Below are 19,133 nucleotides of genomic sequence, written 5' to 3'. Positions count from 1 at the left end.
GATTTGTTGTTCACAAGTTGGGCTGGCACCTCCATTGCTGTTTCCCTCTGGAGAACTCACCTGCCAGCTCCACCTGCTGTGCAGCCCTCCCACACCCACAGCATCTTCATGGTCTGGAGTGGCATTCTTTTGGAACCTTTGCTTCTCCCTGCTGTCGTGCAGCTTTCTTAGTAGTCACTGACTGACTATCCCAGTTCTGCTTCCGTCCTTCTGCTTCCTCACACCTGTCAAACCTAGGGAGAAGGTCACCACAACCGTCTCTCAGCTGTTGTTAGCAATAATTCCAGAATGATTGCAGATCTACGCTGGTAATTTTGTGAATAAATTCTCTTGTCTTCCGGATTTTCCTCAGATGAGAGACCATGATGTTTTAGGTCAGTTTCAAAGCTTCACTCTTTTAGAAAAGCCATGGATGATAAAGTCCTTTCTACAAAAAGAAAGCAAAGCAAAACCTCAGAAACTTGTCTCAGCCAGGTGGCCCAATATTCCCTCTTGCTCATGTGGCATGGAGAAGAAGTGGTATCTCTAACTAGATGTATCATTAGGGATAAGAATGGGCACTGTGCAGAGCACCCTTAAATAATTACCAGTCATTGTGCCTCAAGCAATTTTGCAGTTGTCAGATGTTATTATTTTTGTATTATTTCATCTCCTATTTTAGTATTCCTATCTACAGGGTTTTGCTTTTATCCGGCAGTCAACTAATTCTTTATGTAGTATTTGCTAATATCTAAAGAGTTACCTCATCCCATTTTTAATGTTTTTTTAAAGAATGAGAGCGAGCAGACACTAGCCCAGGCTGTGTGGGGGGCGGAGGGAAAGGGAGAAAGAAAATCATAAGCAGGCTCCACACCTAGCACAGAGCCCGACACCCGGCTCAGTCTCATAACCCTGAGATCATGACCTGAGCCAAAATCAAGAGTTGGATGCTTAACCAACTGAGCCACCCAGGCACCCCACCCCATCCCATTTTAATGAGAAGATTCCTTTTAAATGAAATGCCTGTTCAAGATTGAGAGGGATGATTCCCAAATGGTGACGTTTTAGGTACAATGAATGAAGTTGTGAGGTGAAGTCTATTATAGCGTAAAAAGAGATTAAATAATTAAAATTTTCAGGGACACATACTTCATTAATAGATGAACAAACATTAAAAACACATGAATAGAATGTTTACCTTGTAAATAAGCTGAACTGCAAATATTTGTGGGATGTATAGAAATGAGTTTTAATATGAATGAAAATCTATAGTAATTTTACATTCAGGCAGGATGTTGTATCTATTCTGCTCAGTCAGGACAGACTTTATGGCAAAGATCTTATACCTAAACTTTTTCTTACTGTTGAACATTACAAGGGTGGACAGTCAGAAACAGTCCAGGTCTAGCTAGTCTGTGGGTTAATGACCCCAATAGCCTACAGATAAATGCCCCATTACATAGTTTAATTGATTCTTCTGAGATGTCTTTTTAGAACTGAAGCAACACTGAATTCAGCACAAGAATTCACAAAAGACTAAAGATAGCTAACAAATATAAAAAGTATTCAACCTCAACAAAAGGCAAAGAAATGTGAATTAAAACTATAATTAAACACACTTTTGGTCTATCAATTGAGCCTTTTTTTTTTAAATAACAGTCATTGTTGTTCCAGGCAAAGTGGTGGTTGCTGGATGGAAGTGGAAACTAATTTAGCTTAAAAACATTAATATTTAGGTATTTATGTACTAGGATATTTATTTTAGTATATTTCAGTAGCAGAAAATTAGAAGCAGAAAATTTATTTTAGTATATTTCAGTAGCAGAAAATTAGAAACAACTTCAGTGCCCATCAGTTAGGTAACAGCTAAGTAAATAATGGTACACATGACAGTTTAGCTATTAAAAATTATGGTTCCAAATATATTGTAAATTTGGAAAAGTTGTGATATAATACTAAATTTAAAAGACAATACATTATAATGAAAATATTCCAGTTACTTAAATCTAAAAAAAAGGAGGACAAAATTGTAGGTTTTCTCTGGGGGTATGATTATGGTTTTATTTTTTTTCTTTGTACTTATTTCCTAAACTTTATAAAAAGCTTATTTTGGGGCACCAGGTGGCTCAGTCAGTTAAGTGTCCGACTCTTGATTTCATGATATGAGGGTTGTGAGATCAAGCTCTGCATCAGGTTCCACACATAGTGGAGATTTTCTCTCTCCCTCTCCCTCTGTCCACCCTCATCCTTCTCTCTTAAAATGAAATAAGCTCATTTTGCTTTTATGTCTGAATAAAAGCCTTTTAAAAAATTGAAAATCTGAAATATGAGGCACACTAATCAATTAAGAATTTTACTTTGACCATTCATTATTGCTGTTCTCTCTCTAACAAAAAGAGACGATTGTTTCCATTAAATCTAATGACACAACTTTCTCTCCTTACCTCATTAAAAGTTCAAACCTCCTACTATAATCAACTAAATAAATAAATAAATAAAATAGGGGCAAAAAAAAAATAAAATAAAAGTTGAAACCTGAAGTAAGCAAGGTATAATACTTATAGCAGTCTCAACTTCCATGATGGTGGTTTCTCTTTCCCTTTGCTCAGCTTTAGTGTATCTCTGTTTACACTAGTAGTTCTCACCATGCTTCTGTTCTAGAACCAACTGACATACTTGTCAGATGCTGCTAGGTTATTTTTCACCTTATTAAGGGCTATGTATATTTTAGTTTTCCAGTTTTCTCTGTCTGATCTCAGTATATTTATGCTAGCACTTCACCTTTTCAAAAATCATTTTTCCTGAAAAGTAGTCCATGCTCATTGTAAACAATTCCAATGTAGAAATGTGTAAAGTAGAAAATGAAACTTTCCCATAGTACCCCCCCATTCTCCAAGATAACCATTGTTGGCCTTCTAGATTGTTGTATGCTGTATGGTGGGTATATTTAAAAGTCATGGGCATTTGTTTTTTTAACAAAAATAAAATCATAGTGTAAATACTTCCTTGCAACTTGTATATTTCACTTAATACTTTTATCTAGGACATACCCACTTGTGTATATCTATTTCATTTTTTAAACAACTATGAAATATTTTAACTTGACTATACTACAGTTTAAGTAGCTCTTCTATTGACTGACATTTGGGTTTTTTTCCCCCAGTTTTTTACAATTACAAAAAATGCTGCAATGAACATCTTTTTCCACATATTCTTGTGTACTTGTGTAAGACTTTTTGTGGGATAATTCTTAAATGTATATTGTTAGATTAAGGAGTATACACATTTAAATTTTATTAAATACAGCTAACTTGCCCTCTTAAAAGGCCTACTTATACTTCCACCAGTATTATATAAGATGCTGTTACTAACACATGGCATTATTGATCTTTCCAGTCTTTGCCAATCTGATGGGTAAAGTAATGCCTCACTGTTTAATTTGCATGTCTCTACTCATTAGCTAGGGTGGACGTGTTATTTGTATATTACTTCGCCATTTATATTTCTTCTATAAGCTTGCTATATTTCTGTTGGACTGTTCATTATTTTCTCATTGGCTTGTACATCTTCTGGATCATCTTGACCATCTTATGATTTTTGGGGGTTTAGGAGCCAAGTGAGAAGAAGGTGCCTCTGGACATGTCATTGTTCCTCAAGCTCCAGAAGCGGGTCACAGAGCTGGAGCAGGAGAAGCAGGTGATGCAGGATGAGCTGGACCGCAAGGAGGAGCAGGTGCTCCGCAGCAAGGCAAAGGTACGCAGTGCTACCCCACCCCAGGGCCGTGCCCAAACCAAGCACTGAGTGGGACTTTCTGCACTCTCTTCTTTAATGGAAACTCAGCCCAGAAGTACTTTATCCAAGCAGCATTTGGTTCTTGTAGTGAGGGCTGAACTTTCCTCACTGTTTTCTGCAGAGTAAGGAAATATTCTGAGGAAAAATGTGACAATTAAAGTATAACTACTTATTTATAAAGTTTTTAACTTTACATTTTCCCTAGGAAGAAGAAAGACCACAAATTAGAGGTGCAGAACTGGAATATGAATCACTCAAGGTAATGGGAAGCTTCAGCCCAAGGCTTTGAATATATTGTTTTGGCAAGTGACCTGCTTAGAGTTTCTCTTTTTCTCAGAGAACATCCTTAAGGACACCTTAATTCAGTCTTATTCAGGAATTACTTCTAGCTTCATGTTATTTCTTTTCATAGATTCTATTTCCTATAAGCTAAAGTTCAGTCTAAGCAGAAACAGGAGGAGTAGCTGCCATCTGAGGCTCTAGAAGGTAGGCAAGGACATGGATTCTAGTGTCAGATGGCCTGGGTTCAAATGTTAGATCTGCCACCATATAGCTGTGTGCAAGTTATGTATGTTTTCCATACCTCAGTGTTCTCATCTATAGAGTGAGGTTAATAATACTATTTATGTTATAGGACTGTCATGAAGATTATATGAAGTAATTCATGTACACTGTTTAGAATAGTGCCCAGCACATAGTAAGTACCCAGCAAATGTTGGCTCCTGTCATTATTCTCATCATTTTTTTTTAATGCCTGTACTTTACATATCAGCTTTAATTCTTAAAATAATCCTGCAAGTAAGTATTTTAGTTCCCATTTTACAGATGAGGAAATTGAAGCTAAGAAATATAAGTAACTTCCCTAAGATCACCCCACTAGAAACTGACAGGAACAGGATTTGAACATAGGTGTCTTTGGCTCCAAAGCCTGTGCCCTAACCACCAAACCCCACTTGTAGAGAAAGATAGCTCAGTATTAGTTTTCTAGGTATCAGAGTAAAAATGTATTCTAACTTATTTTAGAAACTGTTGGGAGGAGGAAGATGAAGGTAGAGAGTTTTCTCCTTAATGGTTAAAAGCAGTGTCTGATTAACAGGTACTATGTGTCTCTGGGCAGTTGAACAGGGAAAGGCTCTGATTAGGAAGGAACAGAAGTTTCTGAAATACAAAGTATCTTGGGTAACCCAAGAGTTTAGGTTTAAAACAAACAAACAAGAGCCCATTCCTTGATACAGAGTAGGTTGTGCACCTGGCTGGCTCAGTTGGTAAAGCATGTGACCCTTAATCTCAGGGTCATAAATTCGAGCCTCATGGTGGGCATAGAGTTTACTTTAAAAAATAAATAAATAAAATAATTAAAAATAAAATCAGAGTAGGCTGTTCTCCACTCAGCTCCTTCCTTAGCTTTCCAGAATCAGAACTTTTTGAGCCCTGTGAAGTTTGAGCTATCAGGCTATCAGCTATCAAGACACCCCCAGCTTTTTTCTAGGTTATTAATACATTATTTGTCTTAAATTTATCTTTCTCAGACATTTTCTGCTTGTGTTTATTTTTAACTATTTTCTCCATTTGTAAACAATAGTCTGGAATAACTAGAAAACTATAGCAAGATTTATGATTATAACCAAAGCTAAGAATTAGAAAAGCCACAAAATAGCATAAGAAAACTCATTATTTTAAAGAGAATTTTTTATGTCTATTTGAGAATTCTGAGGGTCTCCCTAAACTGTTATAAGGATTTTTGTATTTTTTTTTTTTTTTTAGTAATATTACTTCAAGTCTGGTCCTGATATATTAATTCCTAACAGTGTTACGTGAATTTGTGTTAGTAGAACCCTGTCTTCTGTGGATTTTCCACTTCTTATGGTCCAGACCTGCTGATTACTGCTTCCTTTTGAGGCTACATGGCAGCTTGATACAGGGAATGCCTGTCCTCCACCCCTGTCCAACCCACAGTTCCCTTATCAACCCCTTCCCTTAAAGATAGAACTCTTCCACTGACATTTAATAAACACTTGACTAATAATACCTTGTATTTACTTTACAGTTTGAAAAGTTTTCCTGCACCTTATCTTATTTAATCATTGTCAAACTTCTGAGATAAATTATTTCCTCCTTAAAGATTATTAAACTGAGGCAGAGAACAGTTAAGAGATTAACAGAGTCTGGTCTTGAATTTAGGTCTCCAGACAGAAGGAAACTTTCAAAACAGCATTGATTCCTATTGTCACTTGTTTGAAAATTAATTTTTATTTAAATCACTATTTTAAAATACCCTAGAGAACCCTTTTACCCTTTCTAAATTATAACATGAATAAATCTATTGCTCCTTCAGTGAAAGTACTTCTCAGGTAATATTTATGTTTGCAGAGAAAGAAAAGAGTGGCAGCAAAGTGTCATCTCTATTATTCTGACTCTCTGATGCCTTCTGTACCTTTTGTCTAGAGGACCAACTCATGATATGGGTCATATAAGAAAAGAATCAGATGAGATGGAATGGCACAGGCCAATGGAAGGGGAATAGGACTGTCATCTCCAACTCTTTCCCATCTTCCTGCCTCACAAAAATGAACAAATAAGACATTCTTTGGAATATGTTAAAAGTGAAGCCTAGATTAAAAAAAAAAAAAAAATTAAGCCCAGATCACTAATTTCCCAAGTATATTAGCTCAGTATTTCTCAAAATACGGTCCCTTGGCCAGCAGCATTAGCATCACCTAGTAACTTGTTGGAAATGTGCATTTGTAGGTCTCATACCAGACCTTTTGAACCAGAAACTCTGGGGGTTGGGCCATGCAGTCTGTCTGCAAGTGATTCTGATGCACTTTAAAGTTTGGGAAACATCGCATCGGAGCTTAGTGTCCAAGTAAAGACACTCATGTTTTCTGTTGCAGAAATGAGCAATATGAATCTGATTATCAGTTGGTGGGAGACTGGGGATAGGAAGGCTTACTCATTTTCCATAAGAATAGATTAATTCACATGAAAGAAAGGGTTATATATTCTTATACTAGAAAAAAAGACTATAAATAGTTTTACTATAACTGTTGAGAGGTCTGATGTGGTGCTACAAACCCAAGATGGCTTGTCTGGAAGAAACAATAAAATATTTTATCTTATACCCAAAAGTATCTCACTTCCACAGTCATAAGGCCTTGTGTAATGTGCTAAACAAGGCAGCATGGTGCCTTCAGAGGCCTGTCTGCTTTACCGTTTCCCAGCCGGTATCCTGAGACATTTGTATTCTAGCGTCAGAACTCTATTCTGGGTTGTCATTACCATTGTTTCAGCAAAGTTTGCATAAGCAGAGCTAACTGGTGGCATGAGGATGTCTGGTAGTTTGTGAAAGTATGGAGGGATAAAGGATGAGTTTGGCCATCTGGGTGGGAAAGGAATCCATCCTTTCCTCCCACTTCCCAAGACTTCTGCCAGCAACTTCACAAGCCTGTCATTCACATGTCAAAGTAGTTTGAAAAATACATTGTTTGTTGTCATCAAAACACTAAATGGAATTTTATTAGTTTAAGTGATATGTTAATTTTTTTATTAGAAGTTAAAAGTCTAAGATTTCAATAGTCTTTCCATTCTGTTCTACAAAGGAAATAAGAGGATGCTACTCAAGATTTCAGGGTTCTGTTCATCTGAACTATTCATTGGAAATAACCTGACCAGCTGAACCCTCATACGTGCCTTATATTTACCTGCAGAGAAAACCTGGGCTTCTGAGGAATGGGCTAAATTCTCCCCATAGGACTCAGCAGTCTCTCCAGGCCTGTGAACACACCCTAGGCAGGCCCAGAATAAATGTGGCTCTGGAATCTGGGTTGATGAAGCAAACTGCCATTCGCCTTGCTCAGCTACACTTGATGTTAGCTTCCTTAATTTGCAGAACAGAGCTCCCAGTAGAGCCTAGAAAGCTGTTTACTAGGGTAGCTCTGGTGATCTTTCCCACCAGAATTCTACCATCTTAGGAGAACACGAGCATTCCAGTGTAAAGTTGAGGATAACAGCAGTGAACTATTGTCTCTTCATACAGCGTCAAGAGCTAGAATCAGAAAACAAAAAACTGAAAAATGAATTAAATGAACTTCGCAAGGCCCTTAGTGAGAAAAGTGCCCCAGAGGTGACTGCTCCAGGTGCACCAGCCTACCGTGTCCTCATGGAGCAGCTGACCTCTGTAAGTGAGGAGCTTGATGTCCGCAAGGAGGAGGTCCTCATCTTGAGGTCCCAACTGGTGAGCCAGAAGGAGGCCATCCAACACAAGGTAAGCATGAGTGAGTGACCAAAGTGGGTGTCTGGAGACTGGCCTCTTTCTTTCTATCCTTTCCCTTCAATTTATAATGAACCAAACACTTATGAGCATTTTTTATCTAATTAGCATTTAGTTTAAAGGATATTGTCCAAAAAAATGATATTGTCATTTAAAAAAAAAATCTCAATGTTGCTTTAAAACTGTTATAAATGCCAATTAAAGTGAGCAAAAAATAAATGAAAACCAAAATGATCTCCCATTTCTCACTCATTAACAAAGGGCTTTTAAAATTAATCTTTAAGTAGTAATCTGGCCATGATAAATTTTGATCAAAAGTACAATCCAGAGCTCTTGGCCAGCTCAGTCAGAGGAGCATGTGATTCTTGACCTCAGGTTCATGAGTTCAAACACCACATTAAGTATAAAAATTACTTAAATGAATAAAACAAATAAGTAAACTTTTTTTAAAAAGTAAAATTCTGTTAAGTACAAAAATCCATAGATTGTCCTGCTGTGTGAGAAGACATTAAATAAGACTTTAAAATTACTTGTTGAAAATAGCCCATTTAACTGGAAAGACAACATATAAAAGGGTTAGAAATGAGATCAGTGAGTAGAAGTTCCATGCAGATGATTTCTGCTCATTTTAGGGAGTTCTGTCTAATAGGGGGAGCTGTCTCAACTGGGGAGGGGCTGCATGTAGTGTCAACAGAAAGGACCCATGCCACAGGGTAGAGGTAACCCTTCAAAGTTCTTCCTGCGCTCGGGTAATTTGAGACCATTGCTGCCATGTGTTGGTGATAAAGGGCCTTTTTGTCATTTGCCATCATAGAGACTCTGGGTAATCATCATAAAACCTGGCCTGTGTCCCTATCCATGTTCATGCAGCAAACGAAGTGTTACCAAGAATTAGACAATCAAGTATTCCAGCTTCAGGACATACCATATAAAAAATGACTATAATATATAATGAACTGGAAGATCTGAGAATACTTTCCTTGAAATGGTAGTTCTGCATGTGGTTAAAATAATGAATCTGGCATATAACATTTGGTTTTGAGAAAGATAGCTCATACTGAGGTCGACACTGATCCAGAAAATACCAAATTCTGAAAACAAGAAATTTGCGACTAATCTTGAAAGGAAAAAATATCCCAGGAATGAGTGGATTTATATAAAGAAATGGGCTTTCTTATTTTAAATCACAAACCCATTCGGGCTGAAATGAGGAGATTCTGGAAGGGGAATCTCTCCTTTGGCCTGGCCCTGTAGTCTCTCCTTTCCTGAGGCTTTCTCAGTGTGGTTTTCATGACTACTGCTGTGGTTGGGCCTTAAGATAGAAGACTGTCTCTTTATGCTAGCTGGAGCAGAGTCCAAAATCATAATTCCTTTCTCTGGTTCCCTTGTGACAAAGTGGTATTCTCACAAGAAACTTCAGTAAAAGTTAAGGGAAAGGAAAAAATAAAATGAATCAAGGGACATAAAAAACAATCCAGTTAACAGCGCAGGGTTCTGGTATCAGATGCGCTCACTCACCCAGCTTACAGCTCCTCTCTAGCCTCTCAGATTGGCTGGTCCTGTCTCACCAAGGCCTCTGCTCTCAGCCTACACATGGCAATAGCTTGTTCTTTACTAAGAAAAATGCCCACGACGCTGATTGAGACCTTTCGAACCCATGGCTGTCTATCCCATTCAGTTTCCAGTCCAACAGACTCATCATTTCACAGCTCCTTTGCAGGACAGTAGTGAGTGACACCCAGTGAGGTAGGTGATAATCCAGCCCAGCCAAGTCTACTTCATCTGCTCCACCTCTGTGAGTATTCTGAAAGGCTCCATTTGAACAAGTGACTTCCTATCAGAGCTTGACTGTAACTCTCACAGACCTAGGATAAGACTTTCAGCATATACATTAACAGGAGGGTCATTTTCTCACCTACTCACAACTTAAAAAACCAAAGCAACTCAAAAAGAATCTCAAGCACTTGTTCCTGAAAATTAAGAATTATCACATAAATATATATTAATGTCCACCTTATGCCGGTTCCACAAATACTAATTTTTGGGTCTTTACAGTTAGCTTTTCTGTTATGATGGGGTTCATTGATGGGATTTATTTATGGAACTAAGGGTTTATTGTTTTCTCTGTTTGTTTTTTGTGCTTGCTGACTTGTGATTTTCAGGATGACAAGGTAATTATAAAACTTTTAAAAAACTTTTAGTAAATACTTTTATTTAATCCTAAATTTTACCATACAAGTATTCCCCCAGTATATGCAATTGATGCTTCTGACCACCAAGTCTGTTTTGATATTTACAAATTAATTTCCTATTTGAGCCCTCTATCAGTGGAAAACTAATAGATATAGTAGGCTCCAGTCTGGATCAGAGGGAGGTCACCATGACTTCTAATTCATAGTCAGCTCTCCGACTCACTATAGTAGTTGTGGTAGGCCATCCACAGCACAGGGGCCCAGGATGGGAGTCCCTTAATTTGGAACATACCCAAAAGCACAGGTTATCCCACACTCTTTTCTAGCAGCTGTGGATTTGTTGGCCAAGGATGAGAAGGAGCCTCAAGAGTAAAGCACACTTTTCTTGAGAAGGGTAGGATTTTCCTACATGGGGCAGCCCTTTCTAAACTTCTGAACTGGCTTAGGGGAGACAAACTTTGAGCAGTGAGTCAGGAATTTCCTAATGCTAGTGGTCCAAGTCTGATCCCATGCTCCAGCCACTACTTCTTAGCTAAAGTAGGCCAGATAAGGGAAGGCCTGGCTGCTTACTATAAGGAAAACACCATATAAAGAAGTTTATCTTTCCTTTAGACTAGTTAATAGGATCAAGTTACCTAATTTACCTAAAGTTCAAAAGTACATCATACAGGTTTTCAGATATCAGACAATACATACAGCATTATTTACTATTGGGATTGGGTCTTTGAGAGTTACTACTTAAAAGTTAAAAATCTGAGTATAGCCCATTGTAGAATAGAAAAATTTTCTTTCAGAGAAAGATAAAAAAAATTTCTATGAAATATATATTAAAATATATATAAATCATAGCTAAAGAAAGCTCTGTGTAGCATTTATGGGAAAGATTTTTAAAATTTAGTAAAATATAAGCTCTTATCAGATTATATTTGGTCTCTTTTTTTTTTTTTAAAGATTTTATTTATTTATTCATGAGAGACACAGAGAGAGAGAGCAAGAGAGGCAGAGACACAGGCAGAGGGAGAGAAGCAGGCTCCATGCAGGGAGCCTGACATGGGACTCAATTCCAGGACTCCAGGATCATGCCCCAGGCCAAAGGCAGGCACTAAACCCGCCGAGCCACTCAGGGATCCCATTATATTTGGTCTTTGAGGATGCATTTATAAGCTCACAAAAAGACAGCATTAGGAGAAAAGTGGGATTTTTTTTTTTAAGTATGTTTCTGATCAAGAACTGGTCTTGAACTTATCTCAGAACTGGTCTCTAAGATCATGGTTTTTGAAGTGTTTTCTATTAAGTCCACTTCATTGTGAGACCTGCCTTTCGAACAAACATTGACTAACAGATCAGACATACACTATTTAGACAGATAGAATGGGCCCTTAGGTTCTAAAATGTATTATTCTCTAAAGGCTATAGTGCAGTAATTCTTAATCTATTCTTGCTCTGGTTTAGGAGAGACAGAGTAGCTGAATAGAAGCAAGATTTGGAAATTACATTGATTGTCAGACTGACCAAAAAGGAAAAATAAAAAAGGAGGTAAAAATGTGAGCAGAAAAGTGCTTTTCATACAAAATCATTAGTAATGCTGACCTGCCAGAAATGTATTTCAAAAAATTATGTACCATCCTATAATGGAACAGAGGGAAGAAAAATTGAGTAACAACAGATGGTGGATATTTACAAAGAGCTAAATTCTTCCCATTTATATGGGAATATATATATATAATATATATTATATATATATAAATGTGTGAGAAAAAAACTAATTTTGCTAAAGCATATCATCTACCTTTTTTGTACAGAATTTTTAATGGAAAAATGAGCTTTATGTCAAACTTCACAGTGTTTTACTGGGGCATTTGTTTTAGTATAACTAGATGGGAAGTAGTAGGAAGAATAGCTTTTGTTCTATTTTCATTCAGTAGTTGCTCAGTGTCGGGGCACCTGGGTGGCTCAGTTGGTTAAGCGTCTGCCTTCAGCTCAGGTCATGATCCCAGGGTCCTGGAATTGAGCCTCAAGTCAGGCTCCCTGCTCAGTTAGGAGTCTGCTTCTCCCTGTTTGTGCTTTCTCTCTCTCTGTGTCAGATAAGTAAATAAAACCTTATAAAAAAAATAGTTGCTCAGTGTTTTTACTTGGTTATTTTTCTAATGCTTTATGTATACTTGGAAATATATCTATGTTTTTATATATAAAGTATATACACACATATGTATATATAGACTTTGAAATATATATATTTATATTATAACATAGCATTAGAACAATTACCAGGCAAGGGACGCCTGAGTGGCTCAGAGGTTGAGCATCTGCCTTCAGTTCAGGGCATGATCGCGGGTCTGGGGATCAAGTCCCACATTGGGCTCCCTGTGAGAAGCCTGCTCCTCCCTCGGTCTCTGCCTCTCTCTGTGTGTCTCTAATGAGTAAATAAATTTAAAAAAATAAAAAGAAGAACAATTACCAGGCAGGGACACCAAGGAGCTACTTTTATATATATATATATATATATATATATATATATATATATATATATATATATATATATATATTCCCCCACCCCACGTAATATAAAACACACATTGCCCATCAGTGATTTTATTTACAGGGCAGTGGTACTCTAGAATATCACCACCCTTTTAATAGAGGGACTGAAGACACCTCTTTCTCTTAACTGCCTGTGCCTGACCCTCCTCTCTATTATATGGGGCTGGAGCTGGGGCTCTACTGGGAGAGGTGTGGTAAGGCATGTAAACTTCCCTATTCTGGAGGAAAGAAAAATGTTTTCTCTGGTCCAAAGCTTTTGAGTTGACTGCTAATGTGGAAATGTGTCATTTTCCCCTTCAGAATACAATGACAGATTCTACAATACTTTTGGAAGATGTACAAAAAATGAAAGATAAAGGTGAAATAGCACAAGCATACATTGGTTTGAAAGAAACGAACAGGTAAGTCCATTCTTTTTTCAATCATTTTAGTTTAATCTTAATCATGTATATCTTTAGTCTTTAAGCCAGCCTCTTGCGCAGTAAGTCAAAGTGTTTATATATTGCTTTATTAGACATCAGCTAACCTTCAGGGGGAATTCAAGGTTTCCAGTATATTCCCATTTAAGATCTCATTTTTAATATAAGGTACCATTATTGATGTGAGGTGTCAAGGGGAATGCATTTTACATCAAGGGATTATATTTCTGTATATTTAGGGTCTTAGCCTTGAGAAGAAAACCAGTTGCTCACTGTTGGACTATCTTGGTTAGTCTTTCATTTTTTGTCCAGGATGGTTGGGATAGTTTTTAGGGATAACTTTAGCTCTCAGTTACGAAATTTAGTGTGGAAAGAAGTGGTGAAGTATCTGGAATCACCTCAGTATTGGCCATATCATTCTACAAAGGTACTATGACTTCTAGGATGGGACTCTGATATTTAAGATCAAATATTTGTCACATTTCCTAAGGTCTTTTGAGAAAATCCTAATTCTAGTTTTATCCTATTTACTGTAAACACAAGTGAAGTTTCAGATGGCACGCAGCTCAGTCACTGTGCACCTAAGAGCTTTGGGTAGGCTGACTGAGGGTACAAGGTTTGCACAGCCATTTAATGATGAAACTTTATCAAAGACTTTTATGTTAGAGAATAGATTATAGTAGAAAAATATTGAAGGCATAAAGACCAGTTAGGAAGCTATTTCTGTAATTGCATGACTGATTACAGTGACTTGACTTGGTTGGTGGCAGCTGGGATTGAGAGAAATGGGACACTTTGAAAGATACATAAGATACATAAGATGAGATCAAAAAGCCTTGTGGCTTCTGAGATGTGTAGGTGAGGAATAGAAAATCCTAAATAGAGGGTGGCTCTTGAGTGTCCGCTGTGGATACTTGGTTAGATATAGTAATGCTTTTTGTGACCCTGGGTCTGTGGTGTGGGGAAGCACAAGGTGGAGATAATCAGTAGATTTATAAATAGTGAATGTAAGCAGCTAGGAAGACACCCAAAGAGAGAAATCCATTAGGCAGTTGAACATATAGATCTGGAATTAGAGAGGTATGTGGGCTGAGATATAAATTTTGAAGTCACTAGTGTAAATACTATTGAGACCATGAAAATAGATCAACTCTCCAGGGGGAGATGGTAAATAGAAGAGCATTCTCTGGAATGTGCTTTCTGTACACTTCATATCAACAAAAGTCTTGTAGAAGAGTAAAAACCTGGGCTCTGGAGTCAGATAGCCCTAGGCTCTGCTACTTGCCAGTGTGTTGCCTCCAAGGTATCTTATCTCTAAGCCTCGGTATCTTTGTCTGCAATGTGGCAAATGATACCCAGTGGGTTAGTAGAACTAAATGAAATAATACATGTGGAAGGATATAGAACAGTGTCTGATAGCAGATACTCAGAAATATTATTTTTATACCCCAGATAGAAAAAGCCTGTAATCAACTTTGTCATTATTATTTATTTATAATTTTTTTAAGAGAGCACATATGAGCGAGTGAGAGAGAGTGGGGTGGGAGAAGGGACAGAGAGAGAGAGAGAATCTTAAGCAGGCTCCATGCCCAGCAGAGAGTGTGGAGTGTGGAACCTGACACCATGCTCGATCTCATGATCTTAGGATCATGACCTGAGCTGAAATCAAGAGTCAAGCATTCAACTGACTGCACTACCCAGGTGTCCCTATATATACTTTTAATAAAATATGTCACATCTTTAATATAAAAGCAGTTTCCCCAGATCTAACATTAATTTTGACACAAAAAATCTTTGTAACAGTTGTATCATAAAAGTTGAGAGCTTTGGACATATTCTTATTTATAAGTCACTCCTATAGGAATTTCTTAACACAATTTTAAAAATAGGAAAGTGGTTTTTATTAAGTGAAAACAAGTTTCTACTCAGAAGACTTAAAACTTCATTTTGAACTGGACTATGAAGGTTGCCACATGAAGACAATAGCTGACGTTTTCATTCTATATGTGTGTGACTATCATGGTTGATCTTGGTCTCTTATACAATATGTGACATAAAGATCACTCTCCTAGCTGAATAAAATGTTGAAAACAACTTCTTTTTCACCTTTTCAGTCATTTATTACTTTACAGAAAAAAGTAGCTCTAGCTCCTTGATTGTTTTGTTCTTCTTTCTACTTATTGACATGTGATGTTACATGTTACCCATTTTGTACAAAATTAACCAAAAGTAATTTTTGTGATAATGTCTTAACGCCATCTGTAATTAATAAAAACAATCTTATTGCCTTAATGAAAAATTGAAATACCGCGTGCTACTCTTGACCATCATCATCTCATGACCATCCTGTATCCCTTTGTGTTTTGCATTGTTGTTCCTTTTGCATGGAAGATCACCTGCTATGGATTGCCATGAGTTGAATGAGGATGGAGAGCTGTGGCTGGTTTATGAAGGGTTAAAACAAGCCAACAGGTTATATTTGTCTCCTCAAAATGGAATGTTATTAACTTGTTGCTTCTCTTACTAACAGTGGCCTTCTGACTTTAATTTCTGTGTTTCTTATACATTAGTTGTCTTCCTGGGTAAATTTCAGTAAAATGTAGAACATTCAGCCAAGTACCTTCTTAAATATTTTCTCCACTAAGAGATGCAATTACAGCTGAAATGGATTGATAGTGAATTTAAGAGTTGCTGCCTGTGAGTGAAGGATCTTCTCTTCATAGACTAAAATTTCTGGCTATATCACTAGGGATTGGAAAACATAACAAAACAAAACAACAAACCTTTCAATTAGAGCCCAAACTATGGTGGGAAAGAATAATACCTATTATTTAGTAGTTTCTTATTTGTAATAATGACCAATCTAAAGGAAAGTATCACCTGTGAGACTGTATTCTTATATATGTTATCATGCTGCCTAACTGCAGTGTTGAGTGCCTAATTTGGCATTCTGTGTGATTATTGTGAAATTCAGATGTGCGAAACCACAAACCAGAAGGGTCTCCTGTATTGCTACAGTTCAAAATAATAACTCAACACATTAAATGTGTTTAGGGGAAAGCAAATAAAACTGAAACAGCAATAGGTTTCTAACACAGATACTCATCTGCTCTGGGGTATTTGTATCTTTAAAGTCTCATTAAAAATACCACTTTAGTGATTAAATTTAAAAAATACTTAGCTATTTGTTCAAGGGGCTCCTGCTTATTCTGCTTTGTTGTAATCACAAGCCATTATCATTAACTTTGTGGTGTTATTGGTTCAAATGTCTTTGAAATTTTATAATCACTAAAATATTTTTAGTCTGCTGTTAACCGTTTGCTTGCAATGGCATCAGGAACTTTTGCCCAGCAGTTGATTACAAAGGGGATTAGAATAAAAGAATGTTTTTCCTTTCTTCATGTTAGTTAATTCCTAACCATAACTTTGTTTTGTGTTTGGAAAGGGGGTGAATATAGAAGTGGGGGTGCATGGTGAAGGGAGGATGCCGTTTCTCCCTGGTACTCCTGCAGTCGATGCCCTGGTTTGCTTACAGGCACAGCTGACTTGGGTGCTTGCTCAGAGAAGCTGCAACCACTTTGTCCATCCTATTAATAACATCTATGAAAAAAAAAATAACATCTATGTTCTAAAATCACATCACAAAAAAAATAACATCTATGTTCTAAAATCACATGTTATTGATATAGAAGTGTATGGGAGAGAGAAAAGATGACAAATACAAAATACACGTATGTGAAATTTCAGAATGACCTGTGTGGATTTGGATAAATCTGTATCTATTTCAGAGTCACACCAGCCTTTCTGTCCCTCAGAGATAAGAGTTGAAAGTAGAAATGGGACCCTGGTCATACTCTGCCTGAAATTAGTAACACTGAAATTCTTACAGGCATATTTAATGAGATAGGGAGTTTGTAATCTTGTCCTACACTGCAGAATTATTCTGTGGCAAAGATGCTGTCTTTGCCAACTGAAATGCTAGTTTGTAAACAGTGTAAGCCAGATTAAAAGTATGTTTTTTTAATTGACTATTTTAGTCACCATTTCTAATAAACTTTTCAAAAGAGCTTAAACTTTCCTATTTCTTAGGACCTTTGAGAATGTTATATTTGTAGCATTCCATAATTCAGAAAGATGCAAATGTGAGAGCACTTCGCTTGTTTGCGTTTCTTAACTTGAAAGAAGTCAGAAGTTACACAGACACTACAGCTTCCCCACTTTTCCTGCCCTGGCAAGCGAGCATAAAGCCTCATGCCCAGCAAGCAGAGACACAGGTGCCATCTCCCTCTCCTACCTGTGCACTTCTCCCCAGGCTCCTGGAATCCCAGCTCCAGTCCCAGAAGAGGAGCCACGAGAACGAGGCTGAAGCCCTCCGTGGGGAGATCCAGAGCCTGAAGGAGGAGAACAACCGGCAGCAGCAGCTGCTGGCGCAGAACCTGCAGCTGCCCCCGGAGGCCCGCATCGAGGCCAGCCTGCAGCACGAGATCACCAGGCTGACTAACGAAAACCTGGTAAGCCATGCTTTCCTCAGAGTGCAGCGCCTGGCCCTGCAGCACTGGCCTTGTTTCCTTTCCGTCAGACACATCTGTATGGGCTGGGAAAAAACTTGCTGCTCCACACTCCATAGCAGAGACAGAGTAAGGAAAATGTGATTGTGTTTGTTGACGTGAAAAAGTCCCAAGCACAGGTTGTGTATCTGACAGAAGGCTCTGGGCTGTCTGAGCATTCTTAGACCTCCCTTGGGGAGCCTGGGAGATCTCCCCCAACTGTGTGCTGGGCTTTTGACATCCTTGAGAACTCGGCTCACCTGCTTCCTCCCCTTTGGCTGCAGATTCTCTGCCATTTTAAGGAGCTGTGTTACTTGGTTGTCATAGTAGAGACTAGGGATGAGCTTTAATCTTTGGTCCCCAGGCAGCCACCGAGGCCATTCCTGCCTCCATCTCGAGCAGATGGGCAGGGGTTGGAGTTATGGTGGGGAAGGTGGTTGGCAAAGCCAAGCGGTGGCTTTTGGTTGACATTGGCTAGACCTCCCAGGTCAGGGTGGAGGGATATCAGGATTTAAGTCTGTATGCTTTTGATTCTAACAGAAGTGCAGTGAATGAGGAGATTTTTTTTTCCCTTGCCAGATTCTGAATGCTGGCACAGAATCCAAGTTATTTCTTATTCCTCCTTTTTCTTTCTTTAGCAGGAAATATGTTCTGAAATATTTTTGTCACAAAATAATTTTTATTATAGACATAAATCTACTTAGGTTTGATAAGTATATTAAGTTAAAAGTCATTGAAAAGTTATAATTCTGCATTTCTATAGAAAATACTATATTGTAGTGCCAGCCTGGTTTTGAGAAAAGCTATTTGGAACGGATAGTTGATTTGTCTTTCTTTTTTTTCCTAAATTCAGAGTTTTAATGACCTTTAATAAAATAGTTTGGATTTTCTCTGAATATTTAACGGTCTGAATTATTATAATCAACTCCATTAGTGATCACTTATATTTCAGATCGTTTTCTAGTGTCCTCTATTTAACCACCTTTTGTATTAATTAGATGTAAAACCCAAAAGTATTCTTTTCACCTTCTGTCCCTCTGAAGGCAGCTTGCTACGTGAAGCTCCATTGTAGGAATGGAGAAACATATGTCGGACTCTTTACATAGTGACTGAAATATCACAGATTTGTGGGGGAAAATGTTTTGAATCATGGAATATTTTTGAAACGTCATTATTCTCTCAAGTATGTTGTTGCTTAAATTAAACTAACAGTGCTTTAATGCCTCAGAATCGATAAATATACTGAATTATAACAATTGATCAGTGTATATAAATTCTGTGCTTATAAGTGATTGTTAAAATACAAGTCGAAACCATGAAATCAAGATGCTTCTGGATGGCAAACTCCCAATTTTTTCACTAAGTTGATTAATCATTTATTTTGCAATCTTGT

At 37.6% G+C, this 19,133-nt stretch overlaps 1 protein-coding gene across 4 annotated transcripts in view; it reads left to right on the top strand.

The window, feature by feature from the left end:
• MYO5A (myosin VA) overlaps positions 1-19,133 on the top strand; it is a 189,223-nt gene that overhangs the window by 144,208 nt on the left and 25,882 nt on the right. For 2 of the 4 annotated variants that reach the window (XM_077881132.1, XM_077881133.1), the window contains exons 26-31: positions 3,589-3,732; positions 3,977-4,030; positions 7,808-8,035; positions 13,075-13,175; positions 15,585-15,665; positions 17,506-17,704. In XM_077881132.1, the coding sequence (XP_077737258.1) occupies positions 3,589-3,732; positions 3,977-4,030; positions 7,808-8,035; positions 13,075-13,175; positions 15,585-15,665; positions 17,506-17,704 (807 nt within the window). The remainder of the gene's footprint in view (positions 1-3,588; positions 3,733-3,976; positions 4,031-7,807; positions 8,036-13,074; positions 13,176-15,584; positions 15,666-17,505; positions 17,705-19,133) is intronic. The other 2 variants (XM_077881135.1, XM_077881134.1) reach the window with 1 other exon arrangement.

This window comes from Canis aureus, chromosome 32, assembly GCF_053574225.1.
Source record: "Canis aureus isolate CA01 chromosome 32, VMU_Caureus_v.1.0, whole genome shotgun sequence".
In the NCBI taxonomy this organism is placed as follows: domain Eukaryota; kingdom Metazoa; phylum Chordata; class Mammalia; order Carnivora; family Canidae; genus Canis; species Canis aureus.
This window is presented reverse-complemented; position numbering and strand designations above follow the sequence as displayed.